Genomic DNA, 19,661 nt, shown 5'->3' on the forward strand with positions numbered 1-19,661 from the left:
CCCAGCCTAACTCCCCCTCTCTTCTTTGCATATTCCTTTCAGATAATAGACAGCGAGAATGAAGCGCTGCTGGCAGCCCTCACGGAGACATTGGATGATATACAGGGAGATGACATGGGCCTGGCTGCCTTCCGAACTATGGAAGAGGGGGACACGCTCAACCATGTCTGCACCTCGCCTGCCCCCTCCCCCAAACCCACCGCCCCGGTCACGGGGGGGCCGCCCCCGGCCCCCGAGTTTGATGAGCTGTCTCTAGTAAGAACCCACTTCCTACTGTTTAAGGTGGATTTGGATGAGCCCCTGATAAGCCGGCTGCATGGGTATGATAGGAAGCAAAGGTCTGAATTTTTTCATTCTAGGCTTAAAACTCTCTTTAACCGTCAATACCAAAGCATATACTTGTATTGTATACGTATACATGTTCTGCATCATTGCTGTCACCTCCATCACCATCCTCACGGGAACAAGTTGTGTGTATACAAATATATATATGAAGTGGGTGGGGGTGGGTGTCAAAGGGGTGGGGGCTGCTTTGGCAAGACCCACAACTGCTTTTAATCGGATGTGTGGATGTGGGGCAGCCAGGGGTCTCCCTAGTGCATCCCAGCCCCGTGCCCATGGGCAACGGTGGCTGCTCCCGCCTGGCTCTGCCTCTGTGCCAAGCTTCCCACTGCTCTCGCAAGAGGGACAGAGGGGGCTTGGTTGGAGTGTCAGACAGCCCATGCCCTTGGCTTTCAGCGGGAGGGTTTGACCCTCCCATGCCTTCCACCACACCCCCTCAGGGGCTGCGTGGCCTCCAGTCCCTGCAGGCTGGGTGGCTGGAGCATCCCTCTTGGTTCCCTCCGATATCGGGGCTTCAGCCCCCCTCCCGCTGCTGGCCAGGACTAACTGGCAGCATTTGCTGCAAACCACTGCCGTCCCCGGGAGGTCCCCTGGGACAAGGTACCCAGCCCGCTCCATCCTGGGGCTCACGGTCCCTGCCAGGGACCCCCAGCCTGGCCCTGGGGTCTCCCCAAAAGCTGGGGCTGTGGCGGGGAGGAGTGACATCCAGTGGTGAGAGCGTGCATTTCCACTGCCCACACCCTGCGCAGGGGGGTATATATCACACACGATATGTATGTGTATATATAGGATGTATACGTTGCAGGGGTGGGGGGGAAAAGGAGCTGGTTGCTTCCACCAACAGGAGCTGCACGCCTAAAGCTGTGGGTGCCCCGGTTGACGTTTCCCAGCAGACCCTGACCTGGGCACCCCCGATTTCTATCACCCCTTAAAACCCCTATGCCTGCCGTGAGGCTCCGTGCCCACCGGCCAGGGTGGGAGCACCCCCAGTCTGTCTCCTCTGTGCAGTCCCCCAGCGCCTACGCAGTCGTCTTGCTGTTGAGCTGTTGTCGCTTTGGTTGTTAGTGCAACATGGGTAGAATATGAAATAATGTTGTTGCTGGGTGTGGGGTTTGGTTTTTGCCCTCCCCCTAACCAAAAATGGTTTTGAGTAGAAGAAAAATGTTATGCTGGCCTTGCCGTTGGAAGTGGTGGCACTGTGGGTACCCCAGGGAAAACCTCACCCCCACCACTTGTGGGCTTGGCCGAGTGTGTTGGGGAAGATCCTCAACAGGGCCCACAGGGGTTTGCATCTGCTGCAAAAAGCCTTGAAAGCTCATTAATGTGTCGAGGCCCTCTTTGGATGTTTTGGCTAAATACGTCTTGCACAGCAACCCCAGTGAGTTGTCCAAACCCATCACTCGTGCCGATTTCAAGTCTCTGTCACCTAAGGGAAGAGCCGATGGAGTGAGAGGTTTGGATGCCACAACAGCTCCTGTGTGTCTGACAGGAGTGGGGGTGCCCCTAGGAAGTAAATTCCCTCCGGTTGTCCCCACTGTTCTGACCTTCTTGGGGGTCCCTGGGAATATGGTGTGGAGACAGCCCTAACCCCTGCGGGGCTGTGTGCGGCCGGGCACCTCCCCCCACAGTCTCTGGGAGGTGGGAAACACCTCCCTGCCTTTTTATTTTTCCTCCCCCATTTTTGGGTCGGGAGGTCAGCGATGATGTGCTCGGTGCAGATGTGACCTGAGGGGCTGCGGCCCCACTGGTGCTTTCCCTTGCCCTCACTGCGATGCCGACTCCTTTTCTTGCTGCTTCTCTTTGCAGCTGAAGAAGTTGCTCCTGTCTCCGTCACACGTGCCTCTGAGCTGCGAGGCTCAGCGGGATGGGAGTGCCCGGCGCCCGGGGACCCCCAAGTCCCGACTTGCACGGCCCTGCACAAAGGTACTTCCTTGGCGGGCAGAGCTCGAGCCCACCCAGCACCCAGCCCCCGGGAGCCGTCCCAACAGCTGTCACCAAAGGGAGCATCGGGGAGCGTGGGCAGCCTCAGAGCCGGGCTGGGGGCAGGTGGGGACCGTCACCCCTGGCAGAGCAGCACATGGTGTTCCCGTCCCTGGCTGTGCTAGGGCTGCAGTCCGGGCTCAGCAAAACCTTCGGACTTCATGCTGGGCTGAGAAATGTCTCGATGTCATTTGGAGCCAGTGGAGTCAGGTGTCTCCCAGCTTCCATGAGTGCTGGTTTGTGAAAGCCCCTGGCCGCCCCCGCCCCGCTGACTCGCAGCCCAAGTGGGAGCCATCGGCTCCCTGCATGCCATGCTGCAGAGCCGACCCCAACACTTAAGCTAATCTCCTGAAACCCAGCAGAAGTTGCCATCAAAGATTTTTCTACTTTGCTAATAGTAATTGTGCGGTGCATTAGGTCCGGCAGGTTAGATTGCCTGGGAAGAGCAGCAAGTCTCTCCTGGGGAGAAGGAACATCATTGCATGGCGGCTGCTGGAGCAGCAATGCTCGGGGTGGTTGGGCTGCCAGCCCCACATGCCCAGTGGAAACCCCCTGGGGTGTGGGGCTGACCCCCAGTCAGGTCAGGATGCTGGTGGGCTGGAACTAAGGGGTTCAGGGATATGGGGTGACTCTGTCAGCCCAGGAGGCTTCTCCCCCCGTGCCTGCTACTTATGTCAAGTCGTGGCTGTGGGGCTTGGGGCTGACTTTCTCCTCTCTCTTCTCCGAAGGTGGAGGGTCCCCGGGACAGGAGGGCGAGTGTCCCACAGGCACAGAGCCGCAGCTGCACTGAGCTGCACCGGCACCTCACCTCCACCCCACCTTGCCCCCAGACCAAAGCCTCCCAGACATCTGAGGAGTGCCCCAGCAGCAGCCACCACCCATCCCCAGGTGACTGCACCCATCATGAGGATGACAGTGACTCCAGCGAGGACTCACTGAGCTCTGCCGACTTGGTGACCCCCCCTTCCTCAGCGGAGGATGGCTCCGGCAGACAGTTCTCCTGTGAGGGGGAGATGCACTCGGTGGTGGAGCTCATCCGCTACATGCACACCTACTGTCTGCCGCCACGGAAGCTGCCTGCCCGCGATGCCGCTGACACCAAGCCCCAGCCCTGCAGCAGCCCCTTCAAGAGAGTCAAACCGGACTGCCCCGCACAGCCAGCCCCCCCTGGCAGCGCCCAGAGCCGGCCGGGCTGCACCTGGCAGGTGGCTGGGGGCTGCAAGAAGCCTGGAGCATCCTTCTCCATCCTTAAGGAGCTGCTGGCACGGGACCTGCTGTGTGACGTGAGCAAGCCATACCGCCTGGGCAAGCCTGTGTACGCTGCCCTGGCCCGGCCGCCCGGCTACTGCTCCCCTGTGCCACTGGCCCGGGATGGGGAGGATGCCAGCAGGACCTGCACATCCAGAGCCAAAATGGCACCAGAGAAGAGTGAGCTGCAGCAGAGTCCCGGGGCTGAGGCAGAGGCACCGCAGGAGCCAGGTGGCTTCGAGGACGATGCTAGCAAGCATGTGGGTGCACTGGGCACAGCTGCGGGGAAGGTGGCCCGCAAACAGGAGAGCACCGTTTATGCCGTTCGCCGGTCCAAGAGACTCAACCCCGAGCTTGGGCACTGGCTCTCCTTCCTTGATGAGCCACCCCCAGAGCCCTCTGTCCCCCGGGAGGCAGGGGACAGCCCCCAGGATGCCCTGGCCTGCAGAGAGCCCACACCATGCCCAGCACCAGAAGGCTTTTCTGCTGAGGAGCCCGCGGCCGAGGTGGAGGTGGGGGGTGCAGCGCCACTGGCAGAGCCTCAGCCCCTCTCCCTGGGCTCCCCAGGGGATGGTGAGGTGGGCGATGGGGCTGAGAGCCGGCGCTGTGCCCTCCTGGAGCAAGCAGGTGAGGAGGGCTGGGGACTGTCACTCCATTCACCCCTCGCCGGTGTGCCCACGCTGCCTGTGCCGCTGCCTGTGCCGTCCCTGCCATGGGCGAGCGCTGCTGGCCGGGCGCCTGGCACTCAGCTGGCAGTGAAGCTGTGAGCAGCCCAAGCACAGCCAAGCCCTGACCCATGTGCTGGCTGGCTGAGGGGTCCCATGCATGGGGAGTTGGGGGCCTGTTCTGGTTTTGGGGTGTGGTTTCAATCCACGGGGGCCTTCTGCCTCAGTTTCCCTATCTTTACAACAAGATGAAGGAGCTGGTGTAGCACTAGCCCAGCAGGGACTGGGCTGCCCCATCCCTCCAGCTCCCTCTTCCCTGAGGGCTCACCCTTGCACGCCGGGGTTCAGCTGGTGCCCCGAAGTCGCAGCTGTCCACAAGCGCTTTGTGAGCACCAACGGCTCAACCACGGCGGGGTTGGCCCTCCTGCAGACGCTGCCACCGCGCAGGCAGGCAAAGCCCACGGTCCCCAGCCCCCTGCCAGGCCAGGGCAGGCAGAGGGGCCCTGGCTCCCACCGCGAACGCCACGGGTGCTGGATGGAGCACAGCTCCGCTGGTAACCCTGCTTCTCTCCCTGCCTTTCAGAAACACCCAGGTGTCTCACGCTGTCCTTGGCACAAACGTAAGTGTGCGCGGGGCTAAATGAACCACGCTGGGGCTGGAAAGCCACCTGGGCTTGTCTGGCTGGGCTTGCATCTGCAGTGAGCAAGCCAAGCTGCTTTTGCAGAGCAGACTGAGCCGTGCAGCTGGGTGCAGGGCTGTGGGGAGCCCCAGCCATCACTCGGGTGCAAGGAGCTCAGAGGGCCCCGGGCCGAGGGCAGGGCATTCCTGTGTGCCAGGGGAAACGTGCCGCAGAGCTCTGGCTGGGACAGGGAGGGCACGCTGCTCGCCCTGCTGCCCCTCGCACCCCTCCGTGGGTTACTCCGTCTGGCTCTGACCACGGTGGGAGGGCTCACTTGTAGACAGTATTTTCTCAGCTTCCTTTCAGTTTTTGGGACCTACAAAATTTCTCTCTCCTTATTTTCTGCTCTTCAGTGACCCAGCCTTCGGGAAGAGAAACTTTGAGCCAATGCTGACTGTGGAGCTGTGTGGGACAGCAGGTAGGACAGGATTTTCATTTTTGATTTTGCAAAACTCCTCCCTGCGAGGGGGCAGATTTACCCTAAATTTAGCCTGGAGTCACCAGCTCCAGCCCAGCCCAGCCAAAGGGGCACGTTCATCCCCTGGTCCGGGACCCCTCTTCACACTGCAAATGCAGGAGACTTCCCGTGCACTGTCTCTGCATCCCAGCACTGCAAGCAGCTGCTCAGGGGTCCCCTGCCTGAGCCAGGAGGGAAGGGGGTGTCCTCTGGTCTTCTGGTCCCTGCTGGGATCAGGCATCCTCCTTTTTCCCCAAGTGCTGCTGGGTGGATGAGGCTGTGGGGGCTGAGCAGCCTCCTCCCTTGCAATACCTGGTGCAGCCCAGGCGCTGGGGTGGGACGGGGCAGGATGGCGGGGGCAGAGCTGACTGCTGCCATTTGTTTGGGGGGGGGGGGCTTCAGGTCTCACGCCGCCCACCACTCCGCCATATAAGCCCGCTGAGGAGGACCTGTACAAGCCAGACATCCCCCAGGAGGCAGGGAAGGAGGACGGGATGGCCCCCAGCCCTGGAGGTACAGGGGATATGGCAGCCTCCCAGAAAGCCCCCAGGAAGCACCCTGAGAGGACAGAGCTCTTCGCCCACCTGAGCCGAGCCGCCGGGCGCCCTGCGCTCCCCGAGCAGCCGGGCATACTCAAGCGGCCCTTCTCCCGCTCCTTCGGGGACCACGACTACTGCCAGGTGCTGAAGCCCGAGGCCACCCTGCAGAGGAAGGTGCTCAAGTCATGGGAGCCCTTGGGACAGGTGGAGACAGAGCACAAGAGGAGGGTCCCGGCTGCCCACTACCAGGGGCTGGAACTCGGTGGCAAGGAGGCGGGCGGTGAGATGCTGTGGAAGGACAGTGTCAAGCAGCTGAGAGACCAGGAGATCAGAGCCAGCTTAACAAAGCACTTTGGCTTTCTGGACAGTGCTCTTGATGATGAGGACATGGTCTTCTGCAAGACCCCTGAGTACGACACTGTCTTTGAAGACAGCTGCAGCGAGAGCGGCTCCCCCCTGGAGGAGGAGGAGGAGGAGGAAGAGGAGGAGGAGGAGGAGGAGCATGGCGACACCAAGCTGTGCCTGCGGAGAAACCCCCTTTCCAGAACCAGTTTGCATTACTGTTCCCGAAGCAGGTCCAGCTCAGGGTCTTCGTGCTGCAGGTCCCGATCACCTGCAAGCAGACGCACCTTCAGGTACAGGGGGGCTGTGGGGAGGGCACTTGGGACTGTTCTTGCCCCTGTGTTTTTGCCCCGGTGCGTGGCAGCCTCAGCTCTCTCTGCTTTGCTGGCACAAGTAATAAAGATGCTGCCTAATAAAATATAATCTATAGAAATAATTGGTAGTACATCAGCAGCTGCTGCAAATGTCAGCCATGGCCAGAGAAAGCAGCACCGGTGGCAAAGCAGCCAGGGGTTTCTGTGGTGCTGGGAGTGGTGGGACATGGGCAGGGGCTGGAGCTGTGCCTGGGAAGGGGCAAGCACCAGCTGGGAACCCTGTCCAGCATCTATCAGAGAGGACTTCCCAGTGTTTCCAGAACCCCATCTGTCTTCTGCTGCCAGTGCTCTGGAGTGCCCGCCCGCTGCTGCAGATGCTGTGTGCCTCAGCTTCTCTTTGACGCTTGAAGCTTTCCTCACCGGATCCCCCCCACCCCCCAGGGCTGACCTCCTCTCCCTCCCTTCCCAGGTGTGAGAACGGTGAGCAGTGTCAGGGCAGGAGCGGGCAGCGGGGCCAGCTGGAGAAGAGACGGGAAAAGGCCATCGTAAGTGAGCAGGGACCTTGCTCTGGGAGAAAGCAGTCCCCAGCCCTCTGTTCATCTCCTGCTCCAGAAAAGCAGCGGTGGAACCCATTAGCCCTGGCTTCAGCATCCCTTGATGTGAGGCCAGTGCTAAACAAGGACATGGGGGGTGGAGGGGGGAGAGAAAAACTCGACGTGAAGTGGAAGCTGCTGGCAATTGGCAATACACGGAGTCCTTGGCAGGAAATGCCCAGAGCATCCTACACGGGTGCTTCAGTGCAGTTGGCATTGGCAGTTAGCGGGGTGAGCCGGGGAATCCCTGAAGCCGCTCAGCCGATGCAGATGCAGTCCCTGCAGAGGCAGCCTCATGCACCAGGAACCTGTGGGTGGCAGCTGGGGTGGGGTGGGCACGCAGGAAAATAACATGCTCCTCCGTACTGTTGTGCGCGCACACTCACACATGCCCCTGTGGTATTTTTCACCTGCAACGTAATTGAATTTTGCCCCTAGCAATTCTCGGGAATATTTCCCAACATCTTCACCAGGAAAAGCTGAAAAAGCTGCAAGAGTGCAGGAGAAATTTAAAAGAGAAGGGGGTGGTGGCTGCTTCAGCCTGGATATGGCTGTCCCCAGCAGCAGTGGTGTCCTGGGGGTGACACCCGTGAGCTAGCTGGAGCAGAGACAGCCAGACCCTGGGGATGTCAGGCTGTGCCTGCCGTGGCATGGCCCTGGCGCTGCCTTGCCGGGGCTCCTCCATGACCCCACATTTCCAGTGCCCGCCAGCAGCGTGCAGGTGTGGGGTCCCAGAGCCTGAAACCTTTCACTTGCTTTGCCAGGGAGAAGGCCGGGTGGTGTATATCAGAAACCTCTCGAGCAGCATGAGCTCCAGTGAACTAAAGAAACGCTTTGAAGTGTTTGGAGAAATTGTGGAGTGTCAGGTCCTGTCCAGGACTAACAGGTGAGTGGGGAGCAAGCTGTGGTCCAGGGCTTCAGCAGCTGCAGACGGTCCCTCTCCCCAGGCATCACCAGCACTGCCAGGTGGTGCAGGGTCACCCCTGCACACAGCTGTGCATGTGCAAGTGATGCAGTGGTGCTGGTGGGGTAAAGTGCTCTGTGCCGTGCCAGCCCCCTCAGTCATCCAAGCCCCTACGATCTTGGCTCTTCGGGTGAGGAGATGCGAGTCCAGGGACATGGGGAGGGCCGGGGGGATGGAGAGCCAGAGGGATTCAGGGCCAGTGGGATGAAGGGACAACAGGATGGGGGGCCAGGGGCACAGTGCTGGGCAGAGCCATGTCAGAGGGGCCCATCACATCTTGAATTCTTTCTCTGGTTGCTCAGGGGGGATAAATACGGCTTCATCACCTACCGGTATTCAGAGCATGCCGCCTTATCTCTGAAGAACGGCACGTCGCTAAGGAAGAGGAACGAGCCTTCGTTTCAGCTCAGCTCTGGTGGCCTCGGGCACTTCTTCTGGACCAGATACACTGACTTGGGTAAGAAAGCAGGAGCTGCTTTTTCTGACACATCTCGTTTATCAGCACAGAGCTGTAACAGCACATTGCACTGGTGAACCCTAGTCACGCAAGGATCCTAAGCTCTTTAGAGCTTGCAGGAAAAGCCCACCGGCTCTCCTGTGGCTCATGTAGCTGCTCTTCGCTCAGTCAGATGGCTTAGGAAACTGGGACAAGAGGAGAAAAGCAGCTGGTGTGAGGACCCGGAGTGTGTTGGCTGCAAAACGTAGCATCACATCCCAGGGCTGCTCGCTCTCAGCTGACCACAGCCCATCTTGTCTGCTGCATTTCTGCCCAGGACTGGACACGTTCCAGCAGAGAAGTCCCTTCCCAGTCGTTAGAGACAGCAGTCAGCAATATCTCATTAGCTCAAGAGGTGATGTGGGTGGTTTGCTGCTCCACAGGATGGATTCACCACGCTGCACATGCACTTTTGAGCCAAAATGAAGGCACTGAAATGTGCTGTGGTCGCATTAACCCTTTCTGTGCTGTATGGGCTTCTGCAAGACCTCCTGCCTCACCTGGCGACCACGTTAGCCAGGGTCTCGCTGGGCCCCATCCCTCCACAGGGACAGGCTGCAGCCTGAGCTGAGGGGCCGGAGCAAAACCCTGTGCTAGTCCTGCAAAAGAACTGTGATCCAGGCTTTGCTAACCCCTTGTTGCTGTGATCTGCAGGTGTTTCACAAACCCTGCACATTTATTTCTGTACCCTCTGCAGGGGGTGAATTGGTACCAGTGTCCCACTTCATGCACGAGAGACTGAGGGCCTGAAAATAAAGCCCTAAGTCTTGACTTATCTCTAGATGTCCAGTCTGACACAAGTACTGTCTCATCTTTTAGCACCTTAGAATCTCTCATCTGCTCAGAGCAGCAATCCCTCTGACTTTGGTTATGGGTGCAAATGGCCATTCATCTAAATAAATCCCAGGGCCTCTCATTTTGGGCACGAAGAAGATAGAAAACAGATAGCACCCTGCGATGAAGATGTTGGCACATGGCTGAGCAGTGCTGTGAGAAGGGGGGCCAAAGCTGCCCCCCTGCATAGCGGCACCCCCCTCAGTGCTCCTCACCTGCAGATTGCAGCAAGGCCAGCAGTCACCCCCTCGCTGCACAGCCATGCTCGTTCCTAGAATCCCACATGCCCTGGAACAGGATAAGATGGGGAGCCCACAGGCAGGGGTGAAATGCAACCATGCCATTCAAGGCTCATTCAAAAATATACATCCAAAAGGGTTAAGCTGCTGTTAAATTAAGCAGCCTTATTTCTGGCATTTGCTGAATTTCCCAGGCTTTGCAGTGGCACTGTTTGTTCAGCTTCTGCCGGAGGGCTGGGGAGCGCGGCAGGCAGGCAGGCAGCCCCCTCCCCACGACCCGCACAGCTCCCACGGGGCAGCCCTGTGTCAGCCCTCAGGATTCAGCTGCAGCCGGCAGATTTTTGCACAGCACCTGGAAACGGGTGTCTGCGGTGTGTGAGCTGCTGGGCTGCACACCGCTACAGCCCCTCTGCCCCGCAGCTCCTTTCGGTGGGGGGGACAGCACCGTCCCTGCTCCCTTTCCCCATCACCGCCCCGTCCCGGCTCTGCGGTGCCAGGCTGCAGCATGCCGGTAGCGGGGAAGCTGGCAGTGCCCTGCCGTGCCTCAGTTTCGCTCCCTGCCAGGCAGCGAGAGAGCTCCTGCCCCACTCCCTGACCTGGCTGCCTTGTGTCCCTGCCGTTCCCAGATTGCAGCGCGGAGGAGTCCTCCCCAGCTCCAGTGAAAAGCAAGTACGAGACCATGGATTTTGACAGCTTGCTGCAGGAGGCCCAGCTAAGCCTGCATCGGTAACAGCCTTAACCTTGGAGGAATACCTCAATACCTCAGTCAAGGCACTTCCAATATGTTTACGTTTTCAAAGAAATTATTCAGTCTATGGAAAGCAAGAGAGAGCGAGAGAGAGCGAGAGCACGCACGCACGAGAGAGAGACTGCTGTCCCTTCCGATCGATGTTTACATTGAACAAAGCTGCTTCTGTCTGTGAGTCCCCATGGTGTTGATGTCTCACTGCCACACGTTAGTCCCTCTGCTTCTGACTGGTTGTTTTAGGGTGAGCCTAGGAGCCCCCCAGCCCCTCTCCCCCCTCCCAGCCCTCCTCCTCCCCGTGCTCCCGCCGCGGAGTTGCAGCTGTGTTCACCATAACATTTTTTTGTCCGTAGTGTGTGATGATGAAATTGTTAATTGTGAATAGAATCAGGATTATAAACTAATTTTTAATAGAAGAAGAGAAAAAAAGTATATACTTAAAAAAATGTATTTATGGCTCAGATGTACTGTAATTCAGATTTATTGTACCGCTTCCTTGATTTTTAACTATGCACTGTAATGAGGCATTTGCCACTCAGCAAATGGGGGGTCAGAGCAGAGTCACGGAGCCGGCATTCGCCTGTTGGCCACGGAGGCACCCGCCTCCCCTGCTGGCAAACTGGGCTGCTCGGCAGTCACTTCGGGGTCACCCACTTTGCTGTCAAAGCCATTCTTCTCGCTGGCGTGGCCCAAGGCCCCCAGCCCAGCTGGGTGGCAGCACCCAGATGCCGAGATTGGTCCTGGCGTGTGATGGAACCAGCAGGCGATGGGGCACGCCAGCCCCCTGCCCTTCTCGCCATGGGGCCAGGCAGCTTTGCAGGTGCAAAGGAGAAGGGTGGTGGAAGGATGCTCTGCCTGGGGGACCGTGGGACCAGTGCTTGCCAGGCAGCACTGCTTCAGCCCTCCGCCGCCTTTGGAGCCAGTGAAGAGGGGACAGAGCTGGCCAGGCTTGATCTGGCAGGTCCTGACAGCGCAGCCTGCGGGGTTGGTGCCTCCAGGTCTGTGCGATGTAGCTGGCTTCCCTCTGGCTCCTTGGGCAGCTGGGAGACTGGCTGGGCCAAGCGGCTTGCTCCCCGCTCGCTTCCACCGCCTGCAAAGCAAGCGGGGTGAGAAGGACCCATCTGTGATCCCCGCCTGCCCACCCACCCAAACCCCAGGGAAGCGGGAGGGGGCACAGCAGCCGTGCCGAACGCCTGCCCCAGCCAGCAGCCCGCCTGCACTCTGTCCGGTACCTGATAAGCCATACCCTTCCCCAGCACCCAGTTGGCCCCCAGGATCTGTCCCCCATGCCACCAGTGCCCCATGGCATGCTTGCTCACCCTGCCTCGGGCCAGGGGCCCTTGGGGCTGCCTGGCAGAGCTGGATTTAAGGCATGCTCAAGCAGCACCCCCCTGAAATCTGCTTGCAAACTTGCCCTCCGTTTCCGAGTGAGGTGGGCAGGGGGAGAGCCCACCACCGGCTGGAGCAAAGCCCATCACAAGCCGGCCAAGAGGTACTGTTTTCCTGAGGTAGCGGGAGTCTTCCTGCTCCTCAAGCCATTGCCATCGTCTCCATTTATTTTTCAGACCCAGAGACCACTAGGGATTCAGCCATCCTATGTAGATAGAATATTATAGCCTTAACTCTGCCAATAGATAGATTAGAGTCTCCTGGGGTCTCCCCTCAACATGACTTAGGGGTTTTATTCTCATTTCCCTGGCGTGGGTACTGTTTTGTCTTGCAGGGAGTATGACCAAAGCCTTCGAAATCACGCAAGATGTGATGCCAAGAGCTGGAGCCCTGCCGAGGTGGCCCTCGGCTCCAGGGCCGTGTACGCGGCTGGTCTCTGGCAGGAGCAGGAATGCCGGCAGCACCGATACCAGCACAGTTACCTGGCTATTTCTCCCTGCTTTCAGGGAAGCTGTGGTTCTGACAACAACCAGCCTGGCAGTGCAAGGGCCACCGCGGGGTTTGACCTGCAGGTCCCCAATCTGCCGCCGGCGACAATCCCTGTCAGGGAACAGTCCTTGTGCCATTTCAGGCTCAGCAGCAAGGTTTGGCATCTCTCCTGCCACAACCTCCCCCCACTTGTCATCCTACCTTAGCAAACACAAGTAGCTCTGACCGAGACTGAGCATCTGCTATTGGCAATTGCCTCATTGTAGCTTTGCCTTTTTCTGTCCTAGTATTTCCTCACAATGATGATGTTTACATGTGATTGCTATAGAGCTTATGTAGAATGTATATAGCGACACATTTAGGGTGGGTAGTACTGTCCTGTGCTGTGCTGATGTTTTCCAGAAAACGATCAATCCAAAAAAACAAACAAACAAAAAAAAAGCAAAGTAAGTGGAATTCTTCCATCTCCCGCACAGCTCTGGGCACCGAGCCCCCCCGGCCGTGCCCCGCTGGGGATGCATCAAGCGTGGTGGAGGGAAGGGTTAGTGCAGAGCTGGGGGGGACCTCTCCTGGGGGGTCACTCAGTCACTGCCCAAGCATTGGTTTCAGTGTACCCAGCTATAGAATTTCGCATTGTTTTCCTGCAGCTGGGTGCCCCGGGTTGGCCCATAGCCCCTGCCCATGCCCGGCTTCTGGATATTGAGGCCGGTACTCGGGAAGGGGAGGGCTCGTCCTGCACAGAGCTGATCAGTACTGCACCCATAGGGTAGAAAGAGATGCAATAAGTGGTCTTTCTGGTGCCTGAAGCCTATAAGTGGGTTTGGGGTTTGGGTTTTTTCTTTTTTTTTTTGGTTTGGGTTTTTTTTCTTCGTTGTTTGGTTGGGGTTTTTTCCATTAAATTGGGATGGTTTGTTTTCCCTCCTTCCCCAAGAAATTTATCCAGGATTTACACACTATGCGCAGAGGTGTGCGAGGTGCAGATGTGCAGCCGTGGCTGGGGCAGCCCTGTGCCACTGCCCGTCGCTGCAGCAGGGGAGAGCAGGGGTCAGGTGCTGTCACCCCAGGGCTGTGCTGTCACCCCAGGGCTGTGCTGCCTGCCCCAGCGGCTTCCCCCAACTTTTAGGACTGGGTGAGAGTGGCGGGTGTTCAGCTCAAGAAGCACAGGTCTGCTGGGTTTAGAATCCCTCACGCAGGGTTTGTAGTGAAAAATAGGTTTCTATTTGATTATTATTATTTTTTTTAAATATAGTTGTCTTGAGCTGGCAGTGCCCGAGTCCGCAGAGGGCCAGGCAGGAGGGCTCGGGCACAAGGGCAGGTGGGAGCTCACTGCCTGAGCAGCCTGCGACTGCTCCAGATGCTCATGGGGAAACGGGGCAGGAGCAAGGCGCTGCCCGGGCGCTGTGCGGGAGAGGCAGCCCGTGCTGCTGGGGGCACCCAGCCAGGCCACCCAGTCTGTGGCATTGCAGCGGGTGCCCCAGTGTGGGTGCAGCTCAGAGCTGGGCACCCTGAAAAGGGAACCCTTGCACCCCAGCCCCCTTGGCAGCCCCGGGGAGCTGCCCCCCACCACTTGCAAGGGCTGGGGCTGCAGGCGGGCAAGGAGCACTACTTCAAAGAGAAACTGGGAGCAAAAGGGTACGTTACCATAGGCAGTAAGTAAGGAGGAGATCTATTTTTTTAAGAATATATAGTTTCCTGCAGGTGCTGTGGGGAAATGCTGAATGTGAAGAGTTTTCGTGATAAAATGCCCCTTTGCTTTTTTTGCACAGATTTGCCCCAGAAAAGCTCATTGTTCAGGACGGGGTACTGGGTTTCTGGCTGGAATCCAGTGGGTCCCTGGGGCTCCTTGGGATGGAGCACATGTTTCTGAGTGTCTGGGCTGAATGCAGAGGACAATCCTGGTTTTTAGATTCAACGCTGCCCCAACGAATCCCGATCCCTACTCAGCACAGCTGGCTGGGTTGCACATCTCCTTTAACAAAGCAGCAGCTCAGTCACCATGTTACAGTCCTGAGTGTCTGATTTCAGCACTGGTCCATGCAAAGGGGTGTTGCAATCGCAGACCAGCACTTTTCTTTTTTTTTTGGTGGGTTTTTTCCTTTCTTTCTTTCTTTCTTTTTGGAGGTATGCTGAAACTGAGATACAATGTTGTTCGTAGCTGTGCCCTGACACCCCTTCTGTTCTAAGCCTCGTAGTCCATCCCTGACAATCTCAAGCAATATAGAGCCAAATGCAGCCTTCGGGTTTCATTCCTCTTCCCTCGCCCACCCTGGGGTCAGGGGCAGCAGCAGCCCAGGGCCCACGGCCACAGCGCCGAGCTGAGAGCCATGCTGCAGTAAACACTGAGTTGGGGAGGGAGTGTGTGTATGCATGTGAGAAAGAGAGAGAAAGCTTAAATTGATGCATTTCTTGAGAAAGGTGTAAGAATTTCACCTAAAAAGGGGCACATCTGCTTTGTTATTTATAAAAAAAAAAAAAGCTAAATTCTGTCTTTTTCTCCTTTTTTTTTTTTAAGTAAAAGGACACTGCTCATAATTATTAGGGGCCAATTCTGCCTCCCTTCCTCATACTGAGTAAGTACTACTTAACTGCAATTTTCTACTTGCAGAGTAAGTAAAAGTAGCAGAATTGATCCCTTTGTGATTAAGAATCAAGTTTTTAGTCTGTTGGGTTTTTTTTAATTGGTAGCATTTTTTTATATTTCACTTAATTTTTTCCCCAGTTCCGTTCTGTTGTGTCCTTATTTATGTAACATACTTTAACCTTAAAAGATGGCATGGATTCTTATGCCTTTCCTTTATTATTATTGTTATTATTTTTAAAAAAGAGATTTATTTCTAGTGTGATTTAACTGTCTACCTTCTAAAACGAGAGAACGTTTTCTTGTATTTTTACATTGTCAGATTCTATAGTTTCATAGATAATTTAACCAAATCGCTCAATGTATTATCTATATCTATCTGGTGGGTATAAAAGTTCTATTTTAAATTGTGTAAATACTTCAGAACTGGCTTCTTTTTCCAGACTCCCCTGCTGTGGAGTTACTTGTTTACATCAAAAAGACTGTAGGATCTCTACGCTCATGTACTGTAAATAGTGAAGTGATCTGCCTATAAATAAACGATAACATATACACTATAAAGTGGAAAGGAAAAAAAAAAGGAACAAGTCTGTGCTGCTAATACTTTAGTTTATTAGTGCAAACCTGCCCTGGGAGGAGGCGTTTTGATTTGCAGAAGGTGCTTTCCTGCATCTGTCTGGCAAGCAGTGGGATGGTGGGGGCACAGCTGGGGTCAGGGGGGTGGCGGAGCCCCCCAGCTTGCTCACACCGACACTGCACCACTGCCAGAGATGCAGCTCCCAGGGGGAAATACCTCTGTATATTGCTATTTTAAGTGTGGCTTCTTCCAGTTTTAACTTGTGCAGGAAAAGCCTGCCACTGCCACAGGACCCATCGCAGAAGAATGAAGGGTTAAAAATGAAGTGGGGCATGCACCTCGCGTTTGCTTGAGTGGGAGTAAGAGAGCAAAGGGCTAGATTGCAAGAAAAAGTGTGGAGAAGACTCCAGATGGTGGTGCAGCAACTGTACGGCTCAGGATGGTACCTGGATAGCGGTACCAGGAGAGCCGTCACCTGGGAGCCACCCTGCTCTCCCAGAGACACAGCCAAGGTGGCCAAACTGCTCTTCGCCAGCATAGGGTGTCCTGGTCATCATGGGAGCCTGGGAAGGGATGGGATGGAAAGCCTAGGCAGTCAGCAGCAGCCCGGGGGCAGCCACCCCACAGCATGCAGGAGCCCAGGGCCCAGGGCTCGCCGGGTCGGAGACGCTGCACTGAATTTATCTGGAGCATGGTGCGGTGGTGCTGCTGGGCAGGAGGACCTCAGCAGCCCGAAAGGAGGAGGTCAGCAAGGTGCTGAGCTGTCCCAGCTATTTTTTTTTCTGCCAATTTGCACCAATTTAGGTAGTTGCCTTAGACCTGCCCGTGCCCAGCGCAGCACAGTGGGTGGGAGCCCAGTGTGGGTCCCCCTGCCCAGCCACAGAGCCAGAACCAGCCTCCCGCCCTGAACCCAGCCCCTGGTCCTTGCAGCTGCTGCACCCTTGAGTGGCGAACTGGCAGGAAGCCTATTTCCCAGCTTCTTTCCAAAAAAACCAGGTTTCAGAGCCACCGATATTTTTTTCTAAGACACATAAGGGCACAGTGACACTGCCAGTGCCAGGACAGATTAAAACATGAAATTTCAAGGGGGAAATTTGGGGATGCAGCTGGGGTAGCCAGTGTCAGGGTGCCCAGGGTGGATGCAAGCAGGTGCAGAGGCACGGGAGCAGGGTCCCTGGCTGGCAGGGCTCCAGGATGGAGTGGAAGCAGATGAAGGAAGGGGTCTGCAGGGAGGGGCAGACCCACAGCTAAGGCTTGTCCTCCCAGCCTGACCTGTGCCGCCCAGACCTGCCTTCCAAGGCAGCTTTCTGGAAAATAAAAGGCTGATAGTGTTTATTGAGGGCTATCCTGCAAGCAGACCTAGAGACTGAAGGGAGCTGTTGGTGAATCGCCACATCAGCTCAGCACCTCCGTCCCAGCAATTAGTCCCAGAAATTACTTCCAGCCATTTGGAAAAAAAACCCAATAATGCGACAGTTTTCATTTTGGTATAACGTTATGGTACAATGGCTTTTTTTCGCACAGATGGGCACTGCTTCGATAGTAGCTTCTGTGGCTGCTCTCCAGCTGCAGGAGGGAAGGGAGGCGGTGATACCTCCTGGGACAGGCATACCGTGCCTTGTGGGAGGGGAAAATAAGTCAGTAACAGGCTTTTGTGAACAGGGACAGCTTCCGTTGCTTACCATGGCTGGCTGCCACCTGGCAGGCAGTGTGGGCAGCAGGTAGCGTGGGCAGCACATGCAATGCAGGCAGCAGGCACAGCAGGGGCTGCAGGGCCAGCGTGTGCGGTGTGGTGGTGCCCACATCTGCCCAGCTGAGATCACAACTGCCCCCAGCTCCACCGGCTTGGTAGGACCTCCCCCTGCCCCACGGGCAAGGGCCCACAGAAAGGCTGGTGGGCAGGCAGAGGCACAGCAAGGCAGGCTCATGAAACGCCTGTTGCTTGGGTTTTATTTCACTGCCTGGTGAGCTGTCCTGGGCTGCCCTTTGGAGTTTCTGTTCCCACCTGTGCCCTGGGCAATGGCATCGGACAGCAAATCCTGCTCGGGGCTCTGCTAGGCACAGGACCTCCCTGCTCCCTGACATGGACCTCAGCTTCTGGGCCACACAAGGTCTGCACAGAGGACCCTGGAGGACATACTTCAAGTAATGTACGCATTTGCCCACTAAGCATTTGTCAGCCCGGGTCCATGCAGGTGTCTTTTCAGGGAGGAATAGGGACAGGCTTGGTTTCTTTGCTCCCTGCCATCTCAGGGACCTCTCTGCCTGCTGGTCCCACTGTACTGGCCTCCTGCCTGCAGCAGCTGCCCACAAGGGACTCCTGCCAAGCCCTGCATCTCTCCCCCTAAGGCACCTGCAACCCCCACCTCCTGTGTTTGCTGCCTGTCTTTAAATGCCGGTGGAGAGCTTTCTCCAGGTGCTGCTGGGTTTGTGTCCTGCATTCTCTGTTCTCTCTTTCTCTCCCCCTCAGTCCTTGGCTGGATATGTTCTAATTTTTCATACGCCATCTCTGTCTCCAAATACCTTTTCAAACTCAGGCTTGGACCCCTTGTGTTTCTCAGCAGCCTCCTGCAGATAAGAAGGCACCATCCTCTCCCCACCAGCTTTTTGAGCACTAATGCTGCTCTCCCAAAACCTGATGACCTGCTGACTCTGAGGGAGCGTTTCCAGCTCCTTATGTCCGCAGGCTCTTGCTGCCTGCAGTGCACAGTGGGCCCCACTCGGTGGTGGCTGAGCGGACCCTTTGATGACCAGGGCAACATCCTCCCCGGCAGCAGGTGCGATGGGTGAGATGCTGGTGCAGGGGTCTCAGAAGGCCACCAGCTCCACGCAGCAGTGCTGGGGCTGCTGCCTCTCTCCTTCTCTAAGTCTCTCTTCTTCCCTTTCAGCTTGACATGCACAAAGCCCCCTCTTTGCTCCTGCAATCCTGCTTTGATCACCACGAGCAAGCAGGAGGAGGCTAAGCACCAAAGGAATACCAAACGGCTGGAGAGACCAGGCAGCTCAGGTTTGCCAGGAGCTACCCTCTGCCTGCCTGCCTGCCAGTCAACAGCCTGAGGAGCAGAGGGAAAACACGTCCTCGTTGCCTTAATAATAGCAATAACTGTAGAGGAAGACTCTCCACACTGCGGTAGTGCACACAAGCATGCGATGCCCCAGGCTCTCAGTAAGCCCTGAAGCACAAAGGCTGACTGCCCACACAGAACCTGCTGGAGAAGGGCACTGAGAGTGCAAAGCTTGGCACAAGCTGTCTGTCATCTGTATCTGCTCGCACTGGTTTTGGAGCACGCAGAATCTTCATCGCAGTGGATCTGCAAAAAAGCAGTGTCTGACCGGAGAGAGGCAGGGAAAGGATCTGGCTCACCACTGCTAAAAGGGAAAACTCTTGGGTGAAAGCCCTGGCTTTCATCACCATCACCTTCTCCATTCATCACTGCCAGCTACTGAAAGTCAGCCCCAGGCAGGACCTCGGCAGTCCAAGGAGGAAAGGCAACTCCTGCAATCCCCCCAGGATGTGGGGCTCACCCTGGCGTGCTCACACAGTGGAGGGCGGGACACGGCTCTGAGCATCCTCACTTCTGAGGTTCAGCTCACCTTCAAGTTTACTTCCACGAAACACAAGTCCAGGTCTGCTCTGCTGGGTTTTTCCAATTGGCCAAAGCCAACCAGCACTGAAATAATGTTGTATTTAAAAATTACATAGAAAAATAAATGTATCTGGCAAGTAGCTATTGCTCTCTCCATGCTGCTTCCAGTATAAGCTCTGTCCCTGCTACTGAATTTACCCCATTCCATGCTGCTGGTGGGGGGGGACCCCAACATCAGTGTAGCTGTGAGACCAAAGGGAAGAGTTAAAAAGCCAAACAGGCTGTGGCTGTGCAACCATTTTGCCACACAAGCTGCCCGCAAGTGGCCCGGGAGATACCAGCAGGTTATTTACAGTGGCCATTACCTGCAGCTTCCAACATCTACTGGCCATTCAAACTCCTGAAGGAAATCAAGGAAATTATTTTTTCTTCAATGAAAGGATTAAGAACTTTAATTAATGAAGCGTAAAGAAAGAAGATTTTAGGCTAGACGATTTGCAGGCAGCACACATAGCAGCAAGGCTGCAGCTGGCCGCAGCAGCACGCAGCAGTGGAGCAGCAGCTTGTCTCAGCCTCTGTCTGCAAGCAGGGCACAGTAAGTAA

The 19,661-nt window shown here is 56.5% G+C and overlaps 1 protein-coding gene across 3 annotated transcripts in view; it reads left to right on the top strand.

The window, feature by feature from the left end:
* Window positions 1-19,200, top strand: part of PPARGC1B (PPARG coactivator 1 beta) — a 57,527-nt gene extending 38,327 nt beyond the window's left edge. For 2 of the 3 annotated variants that reach the window (XM_037398509.1, XM_037398510.1), the window contains exons 3-12: window positions 43-255; window positions 2,149-2,265; window positions 3,051-4,197; window positions 4,819-4,855; window positions 5,269-5,333; window positions 5,775-6,546; window positions 7,037-7,112; window positions 7,925-8,046; window positions 8,427-8,581; window positions 10,320-19,200. In XM_037398509.1, coding sequence (XP_037254406.1) covers window positions 43-255; window positions 2,149-2,265; window positions 3,051-4,197; window positions 4,819-4,855; window positions 5,269-5,333; window positions 5,775-6,546; window positions 7,037-7,112; window positions 7,925-8,046; window positions 8,427-8,581; window positions 10,320-10,423 — 2,808 coding nt within the window. In that variant the 3' untranslated portion in view covers window positions 10,424-19,200. The remainder of the gene's footprint in view (window positions 1-42; window positions 256-2,148; window positions 2,266-3,050; window positions 4,198-4,818; window positions 4,856-5,268; window positions 5,334-5,774; window positions 6,547-7,036; window positions 7,113-7,924; window positions 8,047-8,426; window positions 8,582-10,319) is intronic. The other variant, XR_005105917.1, reaches the window with a different exon arrangement.
* Window positions 19,201-19,661: the final 461 nt, after the last annotated feature.

This window comes from Falco rusticolus, chromosome 8 (assembly GCF_015220075.1).
Source record: "Falco rusticolus isolate bFalRus1 chromosome 8, bFalRus1.pri, whole genome shotgun sequence".
NCBI classification, from domain to species: domain Eukaryota; kingdom Metazoa; phylum Chordata; class Aves; order Falconiformes; family Falconidae; genus Falco; species Falco rusticolus.